Here is a 27,601-nt window from a genome sequence, read left to right on the forward strand (position 1 = left end):
AAAAGGGGGGAAAAAAAAGGAATGCCCTTTCCCTCTTTCTTCATTTCAGGGACTCCTACACTCCATCAAAGCCGGCTAAAATATCGCTCATCAGTGAAGCTTCTTCCTGCCTTCCGCTACTTTGGGCTCCCACAGCCCGCTGCACTTCTCTTTTCTGGTTTGGTTGGCTTACCTGTGGGTCTCCCCTGATGGCCAGGGAGCCTCTGGAGGGCAGAAACTGGGTCTGGCTCATCTCTTAGTCCCCCTGACGAACCCAGAGCCTGGCATGTGGTGGGCACTCCACAGGGCAGAGATCATTCCATTGTAGTTTCAGTGGCTGGTTGAGAGGACGTGCTTGATACATGTTGTTGGACAGATAAATGAGTGAATGAATGCTTGATGAAAGGGTAAGTAGTGACATCGAGGCTACTTTTCCAATAGCAGCAAAATATCAGTGTTGAGGAAACAATTCACAGGCCTCAATTCATAGCCTAGAATTCTGATTCCTAGCCGCTTCATTTCTAGAGCTATAGAATGTTGTTGAAAGACGTCCCTGGTGGCACAGTGGTTAAGAATCCACCTACCAATGCAGTGGTCACAGGTTCCATCCCTGGTCGGGGAAGATCCCACATGCCATGGAGCAACTAAGCTCGTGCACCACAACTACTGAAGCCCATGCACCTAGAGCCTATGCTCCTCAACAAGAGAAGCCATCACAATGAGAAGCCTATGCACGGCAAGGAAGAGTAGCCCCCGCTCGCCACAACTAGAGAAAGCCCGAGTGCAGCAACAGAGACCCAACACAGCCAAAAAATAATAGGTAAATAAAGTTCTCTTTAAAAGAAAAAAAAATGTTGTTGAAGAAAAGTCCCTGGCATCACTTCTTCCAGCTGGGTGTCGTTGGGCAAATTGCTTTACTCTGTGCCTTGGTGTCCTCAACTGCCCAAAGGAGAAATAGTCACACCTTTCTCATGGGGTTGTTATGAGGATGAAATCTGATCATGTGTGGCAGGCACTTAGCACAGCACCTGGATACCACATATGCCCACTAAATGTTAGTTCTGCTAAGTCTTTACTTGACTTTTTATTTCAAAACGATTTCAGGCTTACAGAAAGTTTGCAAAAATAGTACAAAGAACCCCTGCATGCCCTTCATCCAGATTTCTCAACTGTTAACATTTTTCTACCCTTGCTTTATCATTCTGTCTCTGCATACATTTTTGTCTGAACTGCTGGGAGTAAATTGCAAATGTGATGCCTCTTTACCGCTAAATGATTTTATGTATATTTTCTAAAACTAAGGCCATTTTCTTATAAAACCACAGTACAGATACAAAAATCAGGACATTAACATTGATACAGTACTATTGTCTACATTTAGACCTATTGAAATGTTGCCAATTATTCTGCTAATGTCCTTTAAAGCAAACAAAAAAAATTTTTTTTTCTGATCCAGTGTCCAATAAAAGATATATGCTCTGTTTAGTTTTTATGCCTCTTTAGTCTCTTTATCTGGAACAGCTCCTCAGTTTTAATTTGACTTTTATGACCTTGACATCATTTGAATGTGTATAGGCTACTTTTCTTGTAAATTGTCCCTCTTTTGGATTTTATCTTTTTTTTAATCTTTCCTTATGATTAGATTCAGACCAGGTGCTTCAGGCAAGAAGCGGACAGAAGTGATGCTGTGTACTTCACAGAGCTCCTATCAGGGGCACATGATGTCAATTTGCCCCATTGCTATAAATGTCCACTTTGATCACTGGGTTAATGTGGGATCTGCCAGTTTTGCCTACAGTAAAGTTACTATTTTTCTCTTTGTCATTAATACATATCTGTGGGGAGATACACTGAGACTATGCAGATATTCTGCTTCTCGTCATACTTCCTACCCACATACAACCTAGCAGGATGATACATTTTGCACTAAATGTAGTTCCTATTGACCAAAGAATACATGAACATGGGCCAATAATTCAACTGTACAAAAGAGTGTAAGAGTGTCTCTCCTACCTCATCCCAGCCACAGCCACCAGTTCCTCTTCCTGAACCATCCCTATTCCTGCTGCTTTCTGTGTCCTTCCAGAAGTGTTCTATGCACACTAGGCGGGCTAATGCACACATGTACCTCTTTGACAGCTAGAAGTGCACAGAAGGTGGCTGAATACACACGTTGCTCTGCATCTTGCTTTATTTCACTTAACATTTTGGAGACCATTTTATATTTGCACACAAAGAAAGATCTCTTGCTGATTTTAGAACTTATTTCCACCTGAGATGCAATCCCTTCACGTTCACAAATAAGGAAACCGAGGCCCAGAGTGGGGAAGGAACAGGTCCCCAAAGTTAGAAGGTGAAGCAGACCTGGAAAGCAGGCTGGGGCCCCTACACAAAAGAGTGTCCGGGTCTCCCCACTGGGGAGCCAGGCCTTCCAGGGGCTGCCCCAACGAGATGCCAGACCCAGGCTCATGTCCCTGTTCTCCTTCTCAGCTCTCGGTAGGGACTTCCCTGCAGCTCCCTGCTGGGCAGGGCCTTGGGAGCCCCATTGATCCTCTGACAGCCCAAGACAGATCGTCGGGGAGTGTGTATTCAGGTGCAGGCTGAGCACATGGAGGCCAGATGAGAACGGGGTGGGGGGGTCAGGGGCCCACTTGGGTGGGGGAGAGGCCTGAGGAGGCGAGGAGAGAGGATCCCACTAACACCTGCCTCCTCTCCCTCCCCCACTGTCCCACCCTCCTTGGGGCTGCTGCTCCCCCAACCTCCTCTCACCAGGCAGGGCCATCCAGGGGGACGGGGCAGGGCTCACCCACATGCTCTCCTCTCCCTCTGGCCTGGGAGGCCTGGGTGTAGTGGAAAGAAGTTAGGCTATGGAGTGAGCCCGGCTTGGTTTGATTGCAGCTCAGGCTCTCCTGTGAAAAGACAGTAGCTCCTCCTGAGCCTCAGTTTCCTCTGGGCGATCAGGAGGGCACACGCTTCACACGGTCCAGCAGGCAGTGAAGCAGGCGGGTTACTGTCTCCACAACCCCCTATCAGCCTCTTAAAACTCCCACTACTCGCCCTTCTCTGGTTATGGAAGCCCCCACCCATCTTCCTGACTCGCCTTCCCTCCGCAGAGGAACGTGGAGCTGGGCTGGGCCTGCTGACCCAAGAGGGCTTCTGGCACAAGTCCCCTGGGGCCGCTGAGTCTTTGCATTGGAAGGAGCCCAGTCACAGCCGTGGGCTGGTCTCTGCCCCGAGGCTCGGGTGATGGGTGCTCAGTCCCTGATGAGGTGACCCCCTCAGCCCCGCCTGTTCTCCCTTCTCCTTCGCAGAGATCTGCCCCCCTGTGGCTACCAGAGGGCTGTGTGGACCCCAGAGTAGAGGGTGTGTCTAGATGCTCTGTGACCCCCAAAAGCCCTTTAGGTGGCATGTGCATCCCAGGTGGATACCTGGGCCGTGTGTGGTGTGCAAGGGAGTGGGGGCTCAGGGGGGACAGGCTGGAGGTGGAAGTGGGCTCAGAGAGAGGGATGGGGGTGGAAGAGTAGGGCTCAGTGAGACAAGAGGGGCGTTAAAGGAGATGTGGGTTCAGAGAGAGGAACGAGGATTCAGCGAGCTACACAGGGACTTGGTGAGAGTGACAGGGTCTCAGAGAGAAGCTGGGGGCACGGAGAGGAAGCTGGCAGGACAGAGGGAGATGGGGCTCAGAGGGGAGATGTAGACTCAGAGAGGGGAATGGGGCTTGGGGAGATGAAGGCTCAGGTAGGGGAACGGGGGACAAAGGGGAGAATCAGCCTGGGAGGGGTGGATGCCCACTGTCCACGGCAGCTCGGGGAGGAGGAGGCCGGGCCTGTGGAGGGTGGCACAAGAACAAAGCCCCAGGGAGCAGCCCAGCCTGAACCGCCTTCGCAGCTGACAGACCCTGAGCTAATTATCTTTAATGAGCAGCTGGGCCCTGTTTCCCGGGATTTGCATTTGCAGTGGTAATCAGCACAGCAGCACCTCTGCGGATGGCAGGATGGCAGCCGGGACTAGGCTTCCAGGGGGTGACCGTTCTGGGAGCCGAGGTAAGATTGCAGGAGGGGCTTCCCTGGCCTCGTGCAGGGCTGGGGAAGGTGTTGTTTTGCCTCCTCTGCAGATTAGGGGATTTGGGAGGGCAATGTCCAGTGATTTTGGAGGAAATTATCCATCCTGGCCAGGGCCAGGGTCCCAGGGAGGGGAGTGGGATTGTAGCCCTCACAAATCCTAGGACCTTAGGCTTGGAACCCCTTGGATCATGCGGCTAGCCACATTGCAGAAACGAGGGAATGGGCCAGAGAGGGCTAGTGTGTTGCTCAAGGTCACACAGTAAGTACAACAGAAACACTCGTGAGCCTGTCTGTGCCAGCCAGTGTTGGAAGCACATTCCTGAATCCTCACTAGCCACCCCATTGAAGGGTTGGCAACATAGTAGTCACTATTATTAACCCCATTTTACAGATGAGGAGACAGAGGCACTGAGTGGTCACCCAGCCAGGAGGCCCCACAGCTGGGATTTGAACCCAGTTATCCTGGCTGGTCCCTGCAGGGGTAGTGGGGCTCTCAGACCTGGGCTTCCCCTGGCCATGGGGGCTGACAGTGCCTCTCTCCCCCTCATTCCCCTCTCTGCAGGGATGCCGGTATGTTTTGCGCCCCCGGCAGGGTTGGGAGGTGAGACTTAAGTATAAATAAATAAACAGGGAGCAGATGGTGGGGGGCAGGGGGGACAGGGAGGGGCAGGGCCAGGGCCTCCTACTCCTCCCTGGGAAAACATTACTGGGCCAGAGCAAATGGATTCCAGACTCAGAGCCTAGGAGCCCCCTCCCCAGCCCTGCTGTCTTGTCTTCTGGTCTGGGACCTGGCCCAGCCCTTGGGCTGTGGCCCTGAGTCCTAGGTTCTGCCCATCCCTCATTTTCTCTCTTCTTTCTGTGTGATCTTGAGAAAGTCACTTTACCTCTCTGTGCCTCCATTTCCCCAACTGTCAAATGAGTGGAAGGAGGTGGTCAAGTTTCTGCTCAAGGGCCACCTCCTCAGGGAAGACTTCCTTGATTGCCCTGGGAAGATTTTGTTAGAGCGACAGCTTAGAGTATCAAGGAGAATATGGGTATTTGTGTCTTCCATTCCGCAACAATCTATTCAACAGATATTTGCTCCCAGTCTGCTATGTGCCGCCTCCTATGCTACCCTCAAGGCAGAGAGTTTTGCTCCGTAGCTCCAGCAGCTGGCTCAGAATAGCTATTGATACTAATAAACACCTGTTATGTAAATGAATGAATGAGTGGGTGGATGAGAGGGGAGATGAGGAGCTGCCATGTTTCCCAAATATGGGAACTGCCTCAGTGGGGTGACGGTGGGAAGGGACCAAAGATGATGTGGGTGAACAGCAATAAGCTATTAAATAACAAATTTACTGTAAGAAAGTCATCCTTTTTTCAGTATCTCCCAGATTTTCCAATAGGCCAAGGAGAAGGTCTCCAAGGATGCTGGTAACACCTTTCTGACACCTGTGGATCACTTGTGTGCCTTCACTCTTTCTTTCTCTCTGTCTCTCTTACCTAGAGAAAACTGGTCTTGGACCCAGAACTTCTACCCAGGCAATGGTATCCAGCTAGAATTTGAGAATATTGTTTTGTTTCCATCTTACTCACTTTGGTCAGTTACTTTTTGTTTGTGGAAGGGACTCTGATTTTTCATTTATGTTTGGATATTTTCAGGTGGGAGTGCAAACTGGCCCTAGAGAAACTCTGGAGAAGTGCTGGCATTTTTTGATAAAGTGATTGTCTAGGACCAGGCAGGTGCTAGGGGCCTGATGTCACAAGGGAACTTGTGACAGTGATGGAAATGTTCTATGTTTTGAATGAGGTGGTGATGACGTGGGTGTATATATTTGTCAAAAGGCATTGCACTGTACACTTTATGTGGATACATTTTATTGTGTTAAATTATGCCTCAGTAAGGTTGATTTTAAAATACACATATATATTTAAATCTCAAGGCTGACTGAAGTTATCATGTACATAACATAAATATTGAAGATATTAAGCACAGATGTCCTGTGGGTGTGGCCAAGTCATGAAGGTTGTCCAACACACAGCACAGTTTGGGAAACGTGGAGTCAATGAATAAATGAATAGATAGGAGACCGAATAAATGAACGAGTGGGTAAATGAGCAAGGCAATGAATATCTACCCCTTTTATGGTAATGAGTCCATTCTACACAGCCCCAACATATCAGATAGTCTTGATCAGGGGTTTTCCTATCTCAGCTTGCATAGCTCCTGTGATGGGGAGCTCAGTACCTGATAACATAGCCCTTTCCATTGTCCAAACAGTAGGACTATGTAAAAGACCTTTCCTCATGTTAAGTTGATCTGCCTGGTGACCCCCTGCCCTCTGTGGCTACACAGACACATCTGCTCCCCTATCTGAGGACAACCCAAATGCCGCCTCCCCCAGTCTGCTCTTCTTTGGGCTCTTCACCCCAGATGATTAGCTGCTCTACCCACTAGGTTCAGCTTGCACAGAGCTTACATCATAGCAGATCAGCAGGACAAAGAACATGTACACAGGCAAATAAATAAAATGATTACAAGCTATGAAGGAAAACAACAGGGTGAGAATATTGGGGAAACTATGGGGGAGATGAGGGAGCAAGGGAAGCCTCTCTAAGGATTTGATATTTGAGCTGAGTCCTAAAGGATGTGAAAGAGTCAGAAGAACCAGAGGAAGCAGCACTCTTGCAGAGGCAAGAGCAAGTGCAAAGGCCCTGAGGTCAGAAAGCAATTGGAAACTGTGAGGCAGCCATCTTGGCTGGAGAGGGATGAGTGGGGAAGGGCAGGTCATTCTGCCCTTCCCTGCTCCGCTCATTGATGGTGAGCAGCCTGGAACTGTTTTCTGAATTTGATCCTCAAATACTTTTAAGCAAAGGGTGTTATGATTTGACTAACATTTTAGTAGACACTCAGTAAATATGTACTGAACTAAGATTAACTGAAGACCCTTCTAGTTCCAGTAGTTCGGCACTTCCATAGCGATAATGACATGCCTTCAAGGGACAATGAGTGGCCAGAAGACTAGGTTTGAATCTTGGCTCTGCCTCATCCCTGCTGTGTGACTGTGGGCAAGCGGCCTCATCCCTCTCAGCCTCAGCTTCCTCATCTGCACAGTGGGGATAATAAATGTACCCCCCCTCATGTGGTTGTTGTGAGGATTAAATGCCTTTATATCTGAGAAGCATTTAAATCACATCATAAGTGCTTTCATTTGTTAAATAAAATGAAAAAAGGTGAGGACACAGAGAGCAGGATGATTAATCCTTTTTCAATCTCTTCCAGCCCTGGAGAGAGTCCTGGATCGGTGGGGGTGGGGTTGGGTCTCTCAAACACTTACTACTGAGAGAGAGAGACGTTGCACAGCCTCAGCCTCGGTCAGATCTGGACAAAGTTAGTGACAGTGTTATGTTTACACTGTTTACATTGACAGTCACATTTATTTATGTCACGTGCTACTGATTTTCCATTTAGTGCAGCTATATCGTTTTCTTAAAAAAATTTTTTTGTTGTTGTTTAAGTAGAACAAAAGCAAATAGATTTAACAATTCAAAAACAGTGGTCCCTGAAGGTGATACTAAGCCCTCCTGTCCCAAGTGGCCCAAATTGTGAAGGAGGCTCTTGACAGAATTTTAAGAAACATTTTTCTGACTTCATCTCCTCTTTGTGCTCTTGAGGAATTGGAGGCCCTACTGTGTGTCCTGTGCTTGGAGGAGTCCCCCAGAGCACCAGTAGCAGAGTGGGATTCACCCCGGGGGACTCTGTCTACATTCTGGCCTGCAGTGAAGTTTCTGGAAAGGACTGGTGGACTCTCAAATCTGGGGGTCACCAGAGTCCTCCCTCTCCCTCTCATCCCTCAGATCCAGTTCGGTCCATTGGAAAATTCTGGGGCTCCGTCTTCAAATTACATCCAGATTCTGATCACTTCTCTCCACCTGATCCAATCCACCAACCATCACCTGCGGCCCTGGTGACAGAGCAGCCTCCGCTTCACCCCCTTCCCATCCCTGCTCCGCTCAGCAGCTGGAGCCACCAGGTCCCTCCTCTGCTCCAAGTCTCACGTGGCTTCCAGCCAAAGTCCCAGGCTGACGGTGCCCTCCTCTCCCACCTCGTCAGCTGCCCAGCCCAGCCTTGCCCCATCCAGGCTGCCCGCGCCACACTGGCTGCCTTGCGGTTTCTCAGATCCTCCAAGCAGGCTCCCACCTCAGGGCTTTTGCACATGCTGTTCCTCCTGCTTGAAACACGCTTCCCTCTGACCTCCGCAGGGTTTCTTTCCTCTCTGTTCAGGTCGATGTCCCCTCCTCGGAGAGGCCCAATAGCTTAACGAAATTGGTATTTCCCATCTCATTCTTTCTTCTTCCCCTGCTTCTCCCTCACAGCACTTATCACTATCGGGTATTGCAGTTTACATTGAATATACATTTGGTGTGTTTTACTTGCTCGTCTCCCCTGAGTGGACTTCAAGAGGATGAGAGTTTCCGTCTGGTTTGTACTCTGATGTTCGCAGCACCTGGAGCAGTGTCTGGTGCCCAGTAGGTGCACGGGCGAACGAACATCCAGGGAGCGTATGAAGGGTGGGGGGCAGCCACTCCCAGCCCCCTCCGTGGCCCCTTGGTCCCCCCTCTGGGCATGGGGTCCCTTTCTTCTTGCCCTCACCCCTCAACCCTCAAGGGCAGCACAGGACAGAGAAGCTTCTCTCTCAGGGGAAAGGTTTCCAGCTGCAGGCAGGCCCTCCTTCAACTCCTCTCTCCCCTACAATCCCACAGGAGCCAGAAAGAGTGGTGTCCTCCATGCAGAGCCCTCAACAGACAGAGGGACTTGGGGTGAACCCATGCTGGGTGCTCCTGGGCAAGCCCGCTCCCAGCCCGGCGTCCTCCACTGGAAGGAGGTAAGACCAAGGAGCATGAACAGCCCTTGGGGAGCCTATTTTACAGACAAGGAAACTGAGGCTCAAGAGGTGAATGTGTCTCCAGGACAGCTGGAGCCAGGGTTCCCTCCTCTGTAAAAGGGGGATGATACCTCCTCCCTTCTAAGTTTGTTGTGAGGATTAAAGGGGTTCAGGAAAGCCTTTAAGCACTTAATAGGGTCTGGCACAGAGTAGGTGCTCAAGAAATGTTGGCTACTATGGCTGTTGTTCTGAGAGGTGAAGAAGTGCTCACCAAGGTCCCATGGCCAGCAGGTGGCAAAGCTAAGATTCAAACCGAGGTCTGTCGAAAGTGAGTCGCCCTCAGAACCACAAAATAATAATAGGGATGGCAACAGCAACAATACTAGTAACACCGTCACCAACGTTTTCCACCCCACGCTGTAGTAGCTCTAAGGTTGTCAGGTGGCGGCACCTGCCCCGCGCCCGCAGCCAGGACCAGTGGCGCCGGTGCCTCCCGCCCTCCCGCTCCCTCCCAGGGGACAGGTCGGCGGCCCGCACACCCTCCCGCTGGGGGCGCCCCCCGATCCCGCCGCCCGGGGAGCCCCCGCGGGGGAGGCGAGCGCGGCTCCGGGGCTCTGGAAGCAGCCGCGCGGCCTGGAAGACATTACACGGCTGTCGGCCGGGGGGCGTCGCGCGGAGTTCCGGAGGGGGTCCCGGCGGCTGCGCGCCGGGGGAGGGGATGGCCCCACCACAAAGCGCGCTTTGTTCTGCGCTCCCCCCGGGAGCTGGAACCAATGGATTGGCGGCAGCTGAGGTCATCTGTCAGGCAGCGCCGGGGGTCAGGCCCGGGGAAGGGGCCGCCGGGGACGGTGGGGCGGATGGGCCGGCGGGGGGTCCGTGTGTGCGGCCGATGAACCCGGCTGCGCTCGCCAGGGCTCTGCGGCAGGTCGCTGCTCCGCTTCGGGCCTCGGTTTACCCATCTGTCCAACAGCGAAGATAATTTCCTGCCTGTCCACCTCTCGGGACGACTGCATCAAGTATGGAAGCGATGATGACGGTGTGCTGCTGCTGCTGGTGGCCGTGGCCTTCCTGTAATGAGCGAGCACTCCCTAGGTTCCTGCTCTGTGGAAGAGCTAGAGTCGGAAATCGAACCCCAAAGACTGCCTGGGAACATGGCAGCAAATGTGGTTTGTGTGGGAGGCAGGGAGGGAGGCATTGCAGCCCCCACCTAGACCAGGGGAGTCAAGGCCTCTCCCTGGTTCCCAGCTTTGACCCTGGATGCCAGACTTGACCTACCTTTTGCCAGGGCTGACAGGTGGAGCTGCTCAGACCTAGTTCAAGGAGCCTTTGGAGCTCATCCTGGTGTGTATGTTGTGGCCAGCGGCGGGCGAGGGGGGCACCTGGTCCAGGGTAGAGCAGGGCTGGACACCCCCACCCTCTCCAAGATAAGTGTTTTTTCTGACTGGAGACAAATCAGGGTCTGACCACCAGCCTCATAAAACTGGACCCCATTTATTCATCCATTCACACCCCATCTGTGTGTGCCTCAGCATTCCTGTGCATACAATGAGACAATTAGGATTCTAACCATTCAATACAAGGCCCCCCTGGGGAATGAGGCCATTAAATCCGGGGATCCCCAGAAATTGCCCAAAAGATTTGTGTGTGTGTTTCTGGACAAAGTGTTCACAGCTTTCTTTGAGATTCTCAACTGTGTTCATGACCCAAAACAGGTTGAGAAGCACTGGCTGGAGTGCAGGGACAGAAAGCTGCCCCCAAACTCCGGGAAAGGCACTTGGAACAGCCACTCTGGGGAGCAATTTGTCAGCACCTATGCACCGGCCAGGCCGTCCCACTCCTATGTACACAGTTGAGCGAGCACAGAGAGTTGATGGCAGAAGGTATTCACAGCAGCAAATAACAGTAACTCCCCAAATGGCTATTAACAGAATGACTAATACATGGTTATATGCAGACCCTGGAATGCCATGCAGCAATCAAAAGAATGAGCTAGACTTGCATGGAATTTATTCATTTAGCATATTTATTGAATACCTACTATGTGTCAGGCAGTTCTTGGCACTGGACCTACAGTCATAAGACAGATCAATCCTGCCTCAAGAACTTACGTTCTAGTGGATGAGACAGTCATAAACAGATACAGAAGATAATATCAGGGAGTGTGATAAATGCCACGAAGAAAATAAAACAGAGTGCAGTGATGAACTGATGGGGAGGGGTCTGTTTTAGACAGTATGGTCAGGAATGCCCCTCTGAGGAAGCGACCAGAATGAGGGAGACTGTGGGAGAAAAGCAAAGGCACTAATGGGGTGGATGGCTGAGGTGCATCACCAGGGAAGAAATGTGATCTGCAAAATAAAGTAAAAAAAGAAACATTCCTTATACACACACACACACACACACACACAACTACTAAGTTAGAAAAAGGTCTGGAAGGGAATATGCCACATTCATGGAGGTAATTGCCCCAAGAGTAGGGAAGGCAAAGGGACAACCAGGACTAGGAGTCATGGTGGGCTTCTGTTTGCCTCTCATATTTTATTTTGTTAATATTTAATTATTTAGCATTTTGCTATCTTAATGTTTAAGAGCTGAATATATGCACATATAACTTGTGAAAATAAAACATTTAAAAAAGTTTACCATGGTGAAAGGGTTGGTCCCAGGGGTCCCTACCCACTGCCTTTCATTGGACCCAAGTTCCCTGGGGCAGTGGTTTGGGTGGGGAGGGGACACACTTTTGGGTCAGGGGGAGCCCAGAAGAGATATGTAGCTCAGCCTGGAGGATCTGGAAGCTTCTTGGAGGAGGTGCCACCTTTGCTGAGCTTAAGGCAATTTGGCTCAGCACACCCAGTGTAGAGACCCTAGTCTCCTAAGAGAGGCCTGGAGAGGCCATGATGTGCCTCAAGGCCACAGAGCAACATGGGACAGGATAAGTAAACCTGAAACTCCAAACTCCCAGCCAGGTCTCCTTCTCTTGCCTGAACGCCTGGCTTATCTGGGCATCCCTCACAGCCAGACCCCCTCCATCCATCTCCTTCCCATACAGCAGTTGCTCTGCAGGCTGGAGGCCAGGTCCAGCTCGGGCAGGTCTGAAAGCAGCGCCACCTGCTGGCCTAAGCAGGAAATGCAGCTCTCGGCCTCCACCGAGAGCAACCAGGTTTCACCCTTCAAAACCCAGCTCCTCTTCTTTAAGAACGACTAATCCCTCCCCCTCCAAGTCTGTTCTGCAGCCTCCTCCCAGTGCCTAGCAGTACCCCTAGTGCTGTCTGCTTGGGCCTTATCTGTAAGAAGGCAAAGTCCTTTAAAGAAGAGGTAACCACTCTGCTACTCTAGCTCAGTGGGTGCAGGTGTCTCACATAAGAGAGTGGCACCCCATGACAGCAGCTTACAAAGCATGCCCTCAGCTTCCTCACCCTCACTACAAACCTCAGGAGTAAACAGTCCATTACACAGCTTGGAAAAAGGCCCAGGGAAGGGCTTGTCCAATGCCATATGGAATGGGTGCACAAGCTAGTTCCAGAACACGGATCTCCTGGGACCCAGCTCCTCTTCTCCATTGGAGCTGAAGGGGCTGTCACCGTATTTGAAAATAACTGATGCAGTCCACATCAGTGGTTCTCGGCTTGTGGTCCCTGAACAGGAGCATCAGCATCACCTGGGAACTTGTCAGAAGAGCAAATTCTCAGGCTCCACCCCAGACCTTCTGAATCAGCAACTCTGTCGGTGCAGTTCAGCCATGGGTGCTTAGCAAACCCATTTGAGAAGCTGAACCATTGGTCTAAATCAATTACACCTCCCTTTTTATTAAATAAACTTTTATTTGGGAATGACTTTCAATTTACAGAAAAGTTGCAAATATAGTACAAAGAGTTCCCACATACTCTGCACCCAGCCCACCCCAATGTCAACATTCGTGTAAATTAACTAAAATCCAGACCTTATTCAGATTTCCAGTTTTTCCATTAAGTTCCTTTCATTGTTGTTGTTGTTCCAAGATCCAACCCAGTATATCACATTGCATTTAGGACTATATTCCTTTTAAATTCCACTGGTTACCTCAGTCATCTTCCCCTGAGATAGAGAATGGGTGGGAAAGCTGTTGTCTTCATTACTGAGCTTGAAAACTGAAGCTTGAAAACGGCAAGTGGCCAATTTCCTTTAGCAAGGCAGTGAGAGCAAGGCTCACCTCACTGTGCACCCTTCCTCTACCTCTTCCTTTCCCCCCAGGACTCTAGGATTTCAGAAGTTCCTTTGGAATGTCCCACCTGGCCTACCCACACCCCATAACCCACCAGTACATATGATGAGAGATGCCCTTCCCAGAGTGGGCCCAGCCCTGGGAGAGACCACCCCCACTGTCCCATCACCTCCTTCCCTCTGCAGGGCCAGGACAGTGTCTTAGTGACTTCAGCCTGGACAGAGCAAGGCCCTGTACAAGAGAGAGAGAAACATGAGAGAGAAACACTGTTATTTGCTTATCCAAAGTCATTTGTGATAGATGGAAAAAATGCCACAATTCCTTTGTAGTTTCTCTAAGAGCTATAGACTGTTTCCCCAGTCCTTGAATCCAAGCCAAACTTTTGATGTGCTCTGACCAAAAGGACTTAGCAGAAGTGATGTTGTACCAAGTCTGACCTAAAACTCAGAAAACCCTTGGAGCGTCTCCTCTCTCCATCTCTCTCCCCCTCCCTCTTCCCTTCCTCCTGTCCCACCTTCCACACACACACACACACACCTCTCTCCCTCCCTGAGCCCTGATGACATCATGCGAATAAGCCTGAACTAACCTGCTGGTGAGACCACAAAGAGGAGAACCAAGTCACACAGCCAACAGCCTACCTACTGCCAGACAAGTGAGTCAGGCTATCCAAGACCATCCAGCCCCATCTGGGATGATAGCCGATTGCATACAACCCTGTGAGGGACCCTAGGCAAGATCAGCAGAACTGCCCAGATGAGCCCAGCCCAAACTGCCAACCCACAGATCTGCAGGCAAATAAACTTGCTTTTAGCAGCCAAGTTCTGGAATTGTTTGTTGCACAGCAAAGGCTAACTGACACAAAATTCCTCACTTCTCTCTTGGTAATGGGATTCCCATATTATTTAGGAGGGAGTGTGGCAGTTCTAGGAGATGGGATATGACTGATCTACTCAATTGTGACAATTGTGTTCCTGTCGTCTTAGCTTTTTTTATAACTAGGGGTGGCAACTGTACCTGGTCTGGGCCAAAGAGCCTAAGTAGAAATACGCAGGGGAAGAGAGCAGGAAACAAGCCTCTGAAAAAGACCTCACTTTGTAACAGAAGTTGACAGGTCCAGCTGGCTGAGCCCTTCCTCCTCTCTGACTCCATTCTTCCTTGAACACAGACATGATTGCTGGAGGTACAGCAGCCATCTTGTGACCATGAAGTGACATGCAATGTGGGAAAGGCCAAAAGGATCACACAGATGTGTGCCCTAACTTTGCTGAGTTGTGAAACTAATACCATTAGCCAACTGTCTCCAGAATTCATGCTATGTGGAAAAACAAACTTCTCTTTGTTTAAGCCACTGTAACCTAGGCTTTACTTGCAGATGAATGTATTCACATGATATGATATATAAAGATAGAAATGCAGAAGGATCCTTGTCCTTGGAAATCTGGAGCCAGCAGCATATGGCTCTCCAAACCCATCTCCTTTCTCATCTCACCCTCTCAATAATCCTTCGAGAGCAAACACATGACCCCATTTTCCCCGAGGTGGGACGTGAGAGACCCACACTGTTCAGTCATGAGTCCAAGGTCTTGCAGCTAGCAAAGAGGGTGCTTCAAGTTAGACCTACCCCCCATGTACAAAGAGAATGCACCCTTGCTACACTTTTGTATGGCCCAGCCCACTGGAGACCAGGTGTGTCTTCTGGGTTCCCGGCAGTGGTGGCAGGTGCCAAGGAGGCGGTTACTGCAAGTCCGGCGTGGAAGCGCCCAGATACACCCTTAGGTCCGAAAGGGTGGACCGGACAAGCTTGGCGGGGATGGTCTCTCGCTGTAGCTGCTGGTAGGCCGCATAGCGGTGGCAGCCCCCAAAGGAGTAGAAGTAGTCACCACCCTGGGCACCTTTGATCCAGAGGACGTCGATGGGAGGCACGCTGTCCGGATCCTCCTGGAGAGAAGAGGGCACAGGGTGAATAAGCGTCGTGACACAGTGCTGGGCAGTTTGCAAAGCAGACTTGTTAACCTGGGCTGAACTCTTCCAGGTGCTCACGCTGGCTTGTGAGAGGCAACTGTCACACAGAGGCAACTGTGACATCACCTTGGTAGCATGAAAATCAGCCATGGTGAGAGTACTTACACCAGGGACATGGGCAGATGCTACAAATCAGGGCTCCCTCACCCAGTTTGTTAACCATTTATCACACCACATGTATGTTATCTGTCACTATTCTAGACTCTGGGAATAAGGTACAGACACAGCCCTGCCTTCATGGGACTTCAGCCTAGTGGTGCAGATGGAATGGAGAAGTGAATGTTAGAGTGATAAATGCTACGAAGACAATAACACAGGTTGACACGACAGGGATGGGGGTCCACAGGGACTCTCACAGGTGACAGTGGAGCACAGAGAAGTCCCCTGCGGAAGACAGAGATGCGGGGTTGCTTAGAGAAAGAGCCCAACTGCCAGGTTCAAAACTCAGCTCTGCTACTCAATTGCTCTGTGACCTTCGGCAATTCATATTTGTGCCTCTGTTGCCCCATCTGTCAAACAGGGATGAAGATGACACACTCACCTCATAGAACTGCTGGGTTTAATGAGTGAATAGACATAAACTGCCTCAAACAACACCCGGCACATGGAATGTGCTCAATAACACACAGTGTGTGTTACCTGTGGGAAGGACATTCCAGGCAGAGGGAACAGCAAATGCAAAAGGTCTGAGGCCAGAACAAGTTCACTGTATTGCTGGCATGGCAAGGAGGCCAGTGTGATGAGAGTGGACTCAGGGGATTGAGAAGTACAAGAGGTCAGAAAGGTAGCAGGAGGTAGGCCCTGGAGTGTTTTATTTATCTGATTTTTTCCTTCTAGTTTTATTGAGATATAACTGACACACAGCACTGGATAAGCTTCAGGGGTACAACATGATGATCTGACTTACAAACACCATGAAGTGATGATTTCAAGCTTAGAGAACATCCATCATCTCATATAGATACAAGATTAAAGAAACAGAAAAAAAAAAGGTTTTCCTTGTGATGAAAACTCTTAGGATTTTACTCTTAACTTCCATATATAATGAACAGATGTTGTACATTACGTCCCTAGCACCTGTTTATCTTCTAACAGAAGTTAGTACCTTTGGACCACCTTCATATAATTCTCTCTCTCCTTAACCCCCTCCCGCTGCCCCCACCCCCCGCCTCTGGCAATCACAACTCTGGTCTCCTTTTCTATGAGTTTGCTTTTGAAGTATAATTGACCTACAACACTGTGTTAGTTCCTGGTACACAACACAGTGATTGGGTATTTCCATATATTTCAAAATGATCACCATGGTTAAGCCTAGTTACCATCTGTCACTGAACAAAGATATTACATGGTTACTGGCTATACTCCCCACACCGGACATTTCATCCCCACAACTCATTTATTTTATAACTGAAAGTCTGTACCTCTTAGGCCCTGGAGTGTTTCAGACAGGGGAGGGTGACATGATCTGAGGAACAGTCTAGAAAGTTGCCCTGGGAAGGAAGGCTTGGTGAAGTGGACAAAGGCAAAAGCAGGGAGGACAGAGGCGAGGCCTCAGCAGGTATTCATCGGAAGAGGCTGTCCTGGGTGAGGGCACGGAGGGGCCAGGGAGAGGTACACAGGTTTGGGACACGTTTAGGGGGCAGATCCCAGGGGAGGGGGTGAATGTAAGGAGAAGAGGAAGAGGGGAATATAAGTTGACTCCCTGTTAGGAACCCGAGCAGCTAGATGGAGAATGGGTGGCCCTCTATGTAGGGAAAGCCTGGGGCAGGGCGGGATGGGGCAGGGGTGGAGACCACATTAAGTGTGTGCTACTAGAAGGCCTCCTACCATGGCTCTCGGGTGGTCTCTTATTAGGCTGCTTTGATGGGTTCATTATTCTATTTATCCTAGAAATGATTATTAAGCAGTAAGGCCCAGCAGCTATAAGCTGGGGCTCTGGAACCAGGCAAACCTGAATTGGAATCTCAGCTCCTACACAGAGCAGTGGGGCAGGGAGTGGGCGGGAGGTGTAAGCAAGAGGCCTTGCCACTGGGCATTGCTCCTCATCTGTAAAATGGGAACAGACACCCTACGGGCTGCTGCTGAAGTCAGGGAGCTGATGCAAGTGAGGCGCGGAGCACAGCCTGCCCGGCAGTGGAGCAGCAAAGAGGGGCAGCTGTGCCAGGCAGACCTTGTGCTGCGCACCAGGGGTGTGATGATGGGTGGGCAGAATAACAGTCCCCAAAGATGTCCATGTCGTAACCCCTGGAGCCTGTGAATATATTACTCACGTGGCATAGGAACTTCGCAGATGGAATTAAGTTAAGGATCCTGAGATGGGGAGATTATCCTGGGTTATTCAGATGAGCCAAATGTAATCACCAGAGGCCTTAAACGTGGAAGAGAGAGGAACAAGAGGAGGTCTAATGTTGCTGGCTTTGAAGATGGAGGAAAGAGGCCATGAGCCAAAAATGTGGGTGGCCTCTAGAAGCTGGGAAAGGCAGGGAAACGGATTCTCCCCTAGAGCCTCCAGAAAAGAATGCTGCCCTGCTGATACCTTGATTTTAGCCCAGTGAGACCCATTTTGGACTTCTGAACTATAGAACCATAAAATAATAAAATCTTTGTTTTAAGCTACCAAGTTTCTGGTATTTGTTACAGTAGCCATAGAAAACTCATACATAGGGTAACCAAACACAGGCCTGGTTTCTGCCTCACAGAGCATATGGTTCTGGCGTGGAAGACAGGTGTCTGCGGCCATTACAACCCAGTGGGATCTGATGGATGCTGGTGGACATGCAGGTGGCTGGGGGCCCACAGGAGGCCCCTAACCCAGTAGGGGCTGTCAGGGAAGACACTGACACTGACGGAAGACCAAGAAGGAGTTAGAAACAGTAAAGAAGAGATGAAAGAGTTTTTCTGGAAGGAGAAAAAGCTTGTGCAAAGGCCCAGAGGTGGGAGAGAGCATCCCTGGCCAGATTCATCACAAACAGCCAGGCTAGTGTTACGGAAACAGTTGAGATAGGACAAAATCCCTGCTGCTGTGGAGTTCACATGAGATGGGAAGGAGAGACAATAAAACACAAACAAACAAATATATAACTCAGGTGGACATAAGTGCTTCAAGGAGAAATACCTCAGGTTAAGGGGAGAGCTATGGAGGCCACAGCTGATGGGAGGCGGGCACCTGACCCAAGCGAAGGAGCAAGCCCTGTTGGCTATCTGGGCAGCGGCTGCAGGCAGTGGGAACAGCAGTGTAAACTCTAAGACTGAAAGACAATCACCCGAGCAGCAGAGGTGTTTGCTGGGGCTTGGGGTCTCATGTGGCCACCTTCCAAGGGTCTGGGGGAGGAGGACACGTCATGCAGGCCTAACCTAACACACGTCCCCTTTCTCCCCCAAAGTTTCTGCCAGGATTACCCCGGCCTTCTTGAGCACCCTCTCTGTGATGCAGCTGACCCTGTTCTCTCCCAGTTCTAGTTCAAACAAGGCCCTCCCTGAAGACAGGACACCCCCATTCCCACTGCCACTGCCACAGTCAGAAGTGACCACACAGGTTATCTCAGGATAAAGCAGTGGCCACACAGCTGGGCACCGGGGCCAGGCTGTGCCCCTTTCTAAAATGCCTGACCTTGGACAAGTTGCTTGAATCCACTTGGGCCTTATTTCCTTGTCTGTAAGGGGCACAGTAGTAGTAGCTACCTCACAGGGTTGGCATGAAGAAGCAAAGGCACTTAAAATAGTGCTATCTTTATAGGAGTCAGAGATCGTTATTTTAATTATCTCCTCCAATCTCCTTGCTCAATGACGAAACAGGCCCAGAGAGGCCCAGCCACTTGCTCAAGGTCACACAGCAAATGCTGTGTTCCGGCTGAGACTGAACCAGTCTCTTCTTGCGTGCAGCGTGACCTCCCTCCTCCGAAGCCCTCCCGGCGGCCGGCTTTCCCGGGGCCTCACCCGGATCGTGTCCACGAGGCTCTGCACCTTGGCCGGGTCCAGCACAGACGGCAGTGGCCGGATGAGCACGCTCAGCGGCACGTTGTGCACCGCGGTGATACAGCCCGAGTGGATGCTGCCGCCCTGCGCGCCGCTGCTCGGCCCAGCTCCCTCGGGCGCCCCCCGGCCCGCCCCGGCTCTGCCCAGCGCTCCTCCCGCTCGGAGGCCCATCGCCCCACCGCTGCCTCCGCCGTCGCTGGACTTGCCGCCTCCCCCAGCGGGCTTTAACCCCGGCCGGGCCGTACCATTCCGCGCGGGCGGCGGGGGAGCGCAGCCGCGCAGAGCGCTCTCTCCCCCAGCCCCACAGTGGTCTGGCCCATCCCCGAGCGCCCTCGCGGGACCTCAGCTGCGTTCGCCCGCCGCTGCGGGACGGGTGCGGGGCTCCGACTCTCCGCTGGGGGGCGCCTCGCCGCCTCCCCTCCGCCGCGCGGCGTCCAGGGAGTGGAAGCGCCCGGGCGGGCTGACTCAGGGTGAGTCTGCAGGTCGTGGGGCGGGAGGGGCGCGGGTGACGTACAGTCCGGAGTGACTCAGGCCCGCGGGAGGCGGGGGCGGGGACAAGGAGCGGAGGGGGCCAGACCTGCCCAGCGAGGGTGAGTCGGCAAAACCCGGCTCTTGGCTGCCCAGCCTTTGGATCCCTAGTGGTAATAGTGGTGGAGGTGATAATAATACAGACGACAGTAATACTACGAATTTGCTGAATCTGGTGCTGTGTCAGGCACTGTTCTAAACACTTTGTATGTACATTAACTTATTTAAACCTCAAAACAACACTACAAGCTAGGTATGATTATTATTCCCATTTTACAGATGAGGAAACTGAGGCACAGAGAGGTTTAAGTGATTTGCCCAAGGTCATGGAGCTAGTAAGTGGCTGAACCAGGGTTCACTCCAGGCAGTCTGGCTCCAGAGTGCTGTCTCTACCCACCGCTGGTTGCCTTGGTTCAGCAAAAGTAACTACAATAAGGAGACTTTTGGAACCATGCTGACAGTGTGTGGGCACTGCCCTGGAGTTCCAAGATAGGGCCGCTGAAAATGAAAGTCAGGTTATCTGAGCTCAGAATCCCAGGCCACTAAACACCTGCTTACAGATGAGGACATCAAGGCTGCAGGGGGTGGTGGTGATGACTTAGGTCCAAACATACTGACTGCCATCCTCACTCTCTTTTGTTTAAACCTCTCCATCCCATTGAGCCCAGGTCCAGCACCCAGTATCCTCTGGAGCCAGAGGGAGGTAGGCAGAAGCTCCTAGTTTAAATCTCAGGTGTTTATCAGCATCTATGGCAACATTAGGGCTTTGGCACAGATTTGCCTGTGTTCAGACACCATCTGGCCTCTCTCTAGCCGTGTGTTCTCAGGCAAGTTGCTTAACCTGTCTGAGCATCAGCCTTCTGTTCTATAATATGGTACTGAGGAGATTGTGAGGATACTCAGATAATGGCTGATTGGGGGTGGGGGGAGGAAATCAGTGCTTACATAGCGGTAATCAAGGAAGGTGACTGGGGGACTTCCCTGGAGGTTAACACTCTGTGCTTCCAATGCAAGGGGTGCGGGTTCGATCCCTGGTTGGGGAACTAAGATCCCACATGCTGTGCGGGGCAGCAAAAAAAAAAAAAGGAAGGTGACTGGTTTCATTACAGACACCCAGAGTGCTGAGGGAGAGGCCGTGTCTGACTGAGAGCACAAGGAACGTCTCCCTGGAGAGGGGAGTATTCATACTGGAAGCAGGTGATGGTTGAGAGTGTAGGATATGGAATCACTTGAATGGCATGGATTTAAATCCTGGCTCCATCACTGACTAGCTGTGTGACCTGTATGTGTGTGTGTGTGTGTGTGTGCGTGCGCGTGCATTCAATTTCTGTGTGCCTTGGTTTCTTCTCTCAATTACCAGGGAAGGTAAATGAGAATAACACATAAAGTGTTTAGAAAGGTACCTGGCACATAGAAAGTGCTGAGTAAAAGGTAGATAGGAGGGACATTCCAGCCATAGAACAGTTTGAGCAAAAGTGAGGAGATGGCACAGCCCCACACCTGGCTGAAGAGAGGCCAGTCTGGTTTGGTGGTTCTCCTTCTCACCCTGGTTGTCACATGTAAGGGGAATGCATACTCGCCCTCTCAGCTGGAGAAAAACCAGAGAAGGTATCCCTAGGGGTGGCTGGGTGGTTGCTGCACAGGCCAGTTGCTGACGCTTTCTGAACTCTCTGCAAATGGGGTAATGCTGCCCATCACTCAGAGCTGTTGAGTGTGATTTGGGAAGAAGCACATAATACGTGCTCTGTGAACTGTGTAACACCCCATTTTGATGTTGAAGACCATGCATATTGGGTTTTCAGTCTCTTGCAAACCTTGGAATGCTGAGTCCATGATGAATTTGACTTGAAACTTTCTCTTTCTGCAGTTCCAAATTATAACCCCTATGAGCATCTAAACCATACTTTGTTTTAAGATGTAGAACTGACACTCACACCTCAGCCCCAGAATTATTGAAAATTAGAGAATTTCATCAAGAGGGAAGTTGTCCCGCTTAGAATCACTTCCTCATTTCAGAAAGTAAGAAGAGGCAGAGGAACAGCTTCTGGGATGGAAGAATAGAGATTTGTCCTGAATCTCTCATCATGGTATGCCCAGTGAGACCCCCACTCCTGGCAACAAATTCTGTATGTTGAGATACCTGTGATTCATCTCTAAATGACTTAAGCATTAAGAAGACTTGTATTTTCACATAATTAAGATATCTGGACATAGACATATCCAAGATTGATGAAGAGGTAGTTGAACAATGTCCTGTTCTTTTCAGCTTTTTGTACCTTTGTCCTCCATATTCTGATTGTTATCCTCAGAAGTGCCCCTCATGGTCCCAAGATGGTAGCTATAGCTCCAAGCATCACGCACAACAGCTTTCAAAGGTGGATGTTAGGACACTGACATCCCTTTGTGCCCTTTTTAAGAGTGAAGAAACCTTTAGTAATCATCTCCTACCTCCTCACCCCCCTGTCCAGGAGCCTTTTCTTCAGGTCTTATTGGCAAGAGCATATCATGTTTCCATGCCTAAACCAATCCCTGGCAAGGGGAGTGGAATTACCCTGATTGGCTCAGCTTAATTGGCATTCACCTCTGGGCTCAAGAGGGTTTACCCTCCCCTGAAGTTCATTGTCTCTGACCCTGAACAGAACTGACAAGGCCTGGTGCTACAACCTAGTTATCCTGTGTGGTTGGTGGGGCAGACCCCATGGAGGGGGAGGATTGAGGGGGAAGAGGACCTGCCCAATCAGCAGTTCTATTATATCAGCCCATTTGTCCTTAAACCAATGAGATGGAGACTTAAGCCTCATGTTGGTATTATGATGATGTACCTTCCGCCGGGGCTAATGTAATCCTGGGACTGGAAGCTGGAGAAATTCTGGGATCTACACAATATCCTTTTGTTTTAGTTTGGATTCTCCCAAAACTAGACCCTGAAACTAGAACTTGTGTGCAGGTAGTTTATTTGGGAGCTGCTGTAGTTATTATCGGTGTAACACAAACCGATCCAAAACGTAGTGACATAAAACAACCATTTCATTATCCTCACAGATTCTGTGGGTCAAGAATTCAGACAGGGCACAGTGGGGACTAGTTGTCTCTTCTCTGCAATGTCTGGGCCATAAGCCGGGAGGTGACTTCATAGCTGGGGGTGATTTGATGGCTGAGTCTGGAATCATCTGGAGGTGGCTTCACTTACCTATGCATTGGACCATCCTGCCTGTCAGCCAGAACACATCCACGGGGCCTCTCCATGTGGCCTGGGTTTCCTCCTAGCATGGCGGCTGGCTTCTAAGAATGACTGTCCCAAAAGAACCTGGCAGAAGCTTCATGGCCTTTTCCAGTCTAGTCTTCGAAGTCATATGGCATCATTTCTATGGTGTTCTATTTATGGGAGCTGTCACAAAGCCACCCCCCACCCCCCCACCCCTGGCTCAAGGGAAGGGTCAGAGATTCCATCTCTTGATGGGAGGAGTAGCATGGTTCTAAAAGAGCTTGTTCCCACAAGGGAGATATTGTTGTGACCATCTTTGGAAGACAGTCTGCTGTAGGAGGTGATCCCAGGAAGGACTGGGGAAAGGAGAAATGCCAATGCAGGGGACACTGATGAGCAGGTTAACATGGTGGTCAACTGGGGCTCACTCCTGCTGGAGACTCTGAAGGAAACGTCATGCATCAGAGTCATGCCTCTGATGGACGGGGGGCTGCGGACTTTTATCCTTTGACTCCTGTCCCTCACTGGTTGAGGGTGGCCTGAGGATGTTAAGTCTTTGCCATTTCTGGGCTGCTCTGTACTCAGACTGGGCAAGCATCTGAGGACCTGGAGGATGAGGCTTCCTGCTTCAGAGGTGGCCCAAGGGAATAAGGGACGTCAATAAATGCCTTTTCTGTTCAGACCAGCCAGAGTCCATGTTTGTTGTTTGCCACCAAAGACCCTAGTTGCCTGCTGTCCCCATCCTGGGCTCCCTGCTCCTCCCCGTCCCTTTCATTTTTGACACAGAATCTTTTACATCAGGCAATCAGGTATACAGAGGACTTTCCTGAGTGTTCAGAAAGAGGAAAGGATTTCTGTGCTACAAAAAGAACATTAAATATTTTGTTTCCCTACCCCTAAAATGCTTTTGTTCATTTCTACGGCTTGGCTTACAGGATTCTGCCATGTTGCTTGGGCCCATTCTCACTTTCTGTTTTCTCCTCCATCTCCTCTTTGTCCCCTCTACCAATTGCCAAGTTCCTGTTCTTATTTTATGCAGAAAATTTGCCTTTTTCTTCTGCAGCTTCGGTACCTGCTTGAGCATCTTCTTGGGACCTTGAGGTGGCTTCACACTTAAACTACTTCTCCTCATAGTCACAAGATGACTGCCAGTGCCAACTGGGGCAGCCTCCTCCTTTTTTTTCCTGTCAGTCAGCTGAGGCTGCTATAACAAGATACCATAGACTGGGTGGCTTAAACCACAAACATGTATTTCTCACAGTTCTACAGGCTAGAAGTCTGAGATGAAAGTGCTGGCAGATTTGGTGTCTGGAGAGAGCGCACTTCCTGGTTCATAGATGGCCATCTTCTTGCTGTGCTCTCACATGGTGGAAGGCGTAAGAGAGCTTTCTGGCATCTCTTCTTATACGGGCACTGATCCTGTTCATGAGAGCTCCACCCTCATGACCTAATCACCTCCCCAAAGTCCTGCCTCCAAACACTGTCACATTGGGGATTAGGCTTCAGTGTATGAATTTTAGGGGGGCATGAACATTCAGTCTATAGCAGTTCACATCCAGGAGACAGAGAATTGAGCGAGATGGAATTAAAGCTTTTTAATTTGGTCTGATTGAGCTAGCTTGAGGCACATGACTACCCGGGATTAATAATATTCTCCAGGAATATACCATATGCTGAGCTGCTTAAATATGGGTGCTGGAACCTGTAACCCACTGGGATGGCTGTGACTGGCTTGGAGGAGACCAATCAGCCACACCCCAGGGGTCAACCTCCTTTGAGCCTTCTGGATGGGTTAAGTGATGGATGGATGTCTGAACAGATGTGAGCTTTGCCGAGGAGGAAAGGGCAGAGCAAAGACCTGGGTGTTGGTGGCACATCCCTTTGGCTCTTCTTTGATTTCAGCTGAAGTTGTGGCGGGAAGTTTTGTGCAAACCCAGACTCACCCGGCACTGCTGGCTTCCCAGCCCAAGCTTCCAGTGTCTTCCATATCTTCCATCCCTGTGGGAGTCTCCCAGAGGTGTTGAGGTGTTTGCCGATGACGACGGGAGCTGGTGAGCAAAAGCCAGTCTTCCACTGTCAGAGGTGGAGAGCTGTGAGAAGCATTTTAGACCATTTGGATCTTTCTGGACCCTTCTCAGAGAATAGCAGTACCTAGTCCCATTGCTGCAGCAACAACCCCACTAACACACCCTCTGTCTTGTTCTTCTTACCCCCTCACTCCTGCTGCTTGGAGTCACCTCCCAAATAAACCACCTGCAGTCAAGCCTTTGCTGTTGGGGAGCCAAAACTAAGGCAAAGCAGGAATTTCATGGGTCATCCCCAGTAGTTCTGCACCTTGCTTGGGTTAAAATGACACACGTCTTATTAGGCGTATGATTTTGGGGCAGGCAGCTATCTGTGCCTCGGTTTCTTAACTTTCAAAATGGCCATCATAATGGCACCTAACTTGTAGAGTTGTTGAGAGAATGAAAAGATATGATGTAGGGAAAGTCCTCAGAACAGTGCCCTACACACTGTAAGTGCTCAATAAATATGAGCTGTTTGATTGCATTTTAAATTAATAATAGATCTTGAAGGTCTCTCTGTATTTGCACTTCTAGACTGGTCTCAATGTATTAGCCCAGACTCTTGTTTGCAAGTGAAGAAAGCCAACGTGAATCAGCTTAATGAAAATGGAACATTTGGCTACTCCCTTGACTGTGGGGTGAAGCTGGGCCTCAGGGAAAAGTGGATTCAGAGACTTTTTTCTGTCTCTTACTTGGCAGAGAGATTACCTCCACATGACAGGAACATGGCTGTCAACAGGGATTATATTTGGCTTTTAGTAAGAGAAGCCTGACGACAGGTTTAAAACACCCTAACGAGTTTCCTCTCTTGAAAGAGAATCTGGAAGTAGGAAGTCCAGGGCTGGAGTGGCTGTTGCACGGTCACTTGGGGCACTTACTGTCAACTCTGTCATTTTATTTATTTATTTTTAATTTATTATTTTTTTAAGGAGAGTCCCTTTTTTATGATATATTTTTTAAAATTTTTATTTATTTATTTGTTTATTTATTGGCTGAGTTGGGTCTTTGTTGCTGCACACAGGCTTTCTCTAGCAGTGGGGAGCGGGGGCTACTCTTTGTTGTGGTGTGTGAGCTTCTCATTGTGGTGGCTTCTCTTGTTGCAGGGCACGGGCTCTAGGTGTGCTCTAGGTGTGCGGGCTTCAGTAGTTGTGGCTTGAGGGCTCTAGAGCACAGGCTCAGTGGTTGTGGCGCACGGGAATAGTTGCTCCACGGCATGTGGAATCTTCCAGGCCCAGGGCTTGAGCCCATGACCCCTGCATTGGAAGGCGGATTGCCAACCACTGCACCAGCGGGGAAGCCCCAACTGTGTCATTTTAGACTAAGGTGTTTATTCTCAGGGTTACCTCCTGGTTCAAGATTGCTGCTGAAGTGCCAGCCTGGAAGAAGGCAGAGAAATGTAAAGGCAAAGGATATGACCCCCTCCTTTTTAGGGTGCTGTCTCAGAAGTTTCACATAACACTTTCCCTTGCATGTCATTGACCAGAACTTGGTCACATAGCCTCTGCTGGCTGCAAGGGCAGCTGGGATATGTAGTCTTCATTCAGTGTGGCAATGTGCTCAGCTAACAATGGAGTTCTCTTACTAAGAAGGGAGAGGGTGGATGTTGATAAGTAGCTAGCAATCTGAGCCACAGCTCTCAAGTTACAGGTCTCACGACTCAGAGAGAGGAAATTTCCAAGTTCTAGTCAGATGCTCACATCTGAACTGATCATCTATAGCCATGAGGGACAGACTTTTTTTTTAAAATCATAAGCCACTGTTATTGATTATGACAAATGTGTGTAGTTCATTAAAAAAATAATTATTGGTTATCTGCTATCAGCTAGGTACTGTGCTAGACCCAGGAAATTTAGTGTTAAGCAAAAAGACACTGTTAGTCCCTTTCTCATGAAGCTTATAATCTAATGGGGGAGACAGAGAATAACCAAATAATCACACTGATTAATGGAAAAGTGTACATTGTTGGTAAGTGCTGTGAACCAAGCTCATGTAGTCCTTGAATAAGTGATCATCCAGCTGGGAGATGACAGATGAAAAGGCAATAACTAGTCAACAAAGGTGGTGATGGCAGTGCAAATGGAGTATGTTACTGGTGGTGAGAACAGCTTATGCAAAGGCCCTGTGGTAGGAGGGAGCAAAATTGATAAACAGAGGCAGCTGGAACTCAAAGAGCAAAGGGGCTCAAGGCTGAAGATTCAGCTGGAGTGATGGAAAGAGACTGGGTAGATCTTTGAAAGCAGATTCCTGTTCCCCTACCCCCCCACCCCACCCACCAAAACACACACAGTGGGAAGTCAATGAAACATTCAAACACGGAAGAGATACAGGAGTGACATGATCAGACCTGCATTTTTTAAAAGATCCCTGTGGTCACTGTGGAGAGAAGGAGGGAGGTGGTGGAGGTAGAATGGATCCAGGAGACCAGTGAGAAGGCTGGTCCAGTTGTCCAGGTAAGAGATGATGGTAGCTATGGACTAGGGTGGAGACTGAGAAGACCAAGAGGAAAAATAAACAAAACCTAATTGGATGGAAGGGTAGGGGAGACAGACGCAGGAGGGAACCAAATCATGGTTTCAGACTTGGGCTGGTCTATGGTACTTTTGGGATATCCATGTGGAGGTGGTTTGCAGGCAGATTTGCAGCTCAGAGAGGAGGTCAGAATTGAAATTGTAAATGTAAATTACATTTAT

General features: G+C 49.9%; 1 protein-coding gene across 1 annotated transcript; it reads right to left on the reverse strand.

The window, feature by feature from the left end:
* Positions 1–12,723: 12,723 nt before the first annotated feature.
* Positions 12,724–19,527, reverse strand: SRXN1 (sulfiredoxin 1). The gene is made up of 2 exons (XM_057703916.1): positions 19,074–19,527; positions 12,724–15,053 (listed from the first exon to the last, which is right to left on the reverse strand). The coding sequence occupies exons 1-2, from the start codon at positions 19,281–19,283 to the stop codon at positions 14,850–14,852; spliced, it is 414 nt and encodes a 137-aa protein (XP_057559899.1). The 5' UTR covers positions 19,284–19,527; the 3' UTR covers positions 12,724–14,849.
* Between the last annotated feature and the right edge of the window lie 8,074 nt (positions 19,528–27,601).

The sequence above is a fragment of the Hippopotamus amphibius genome, chromosome 12 (genome assembly GCF_030028045.1).
Source record: "Hippopotamus amphibius kiboko isolate mHipAmp2 chromosome 12, mHipAmp2.hap2, whole genome shotgun sequence".
NCBI lineage: Eukaryota > Metazoa > Chordata > Mammalia > Artiodactyla > Hippopotamidae > Hippopotamus > Hippopotamus amphibius.

Bases quoted from the DNA above. Each gene is read 5' to 3' on its own strand.
- SRXN1 (XM_057703916.1), bottom strand. From the start codon at position 19,283: ATGGGCCTCCGAGCGGGAGGAGCGCTGGGCAGAGCCGGGGCGGGCCGG. The intron at 15,054-19,073 runs GTGAGGCCCCGG...TCTTCTCTCCAG, and splicing joins GCCTCGTGGACACGATCCGG to GAGGATCCGGACAGCGTGCC.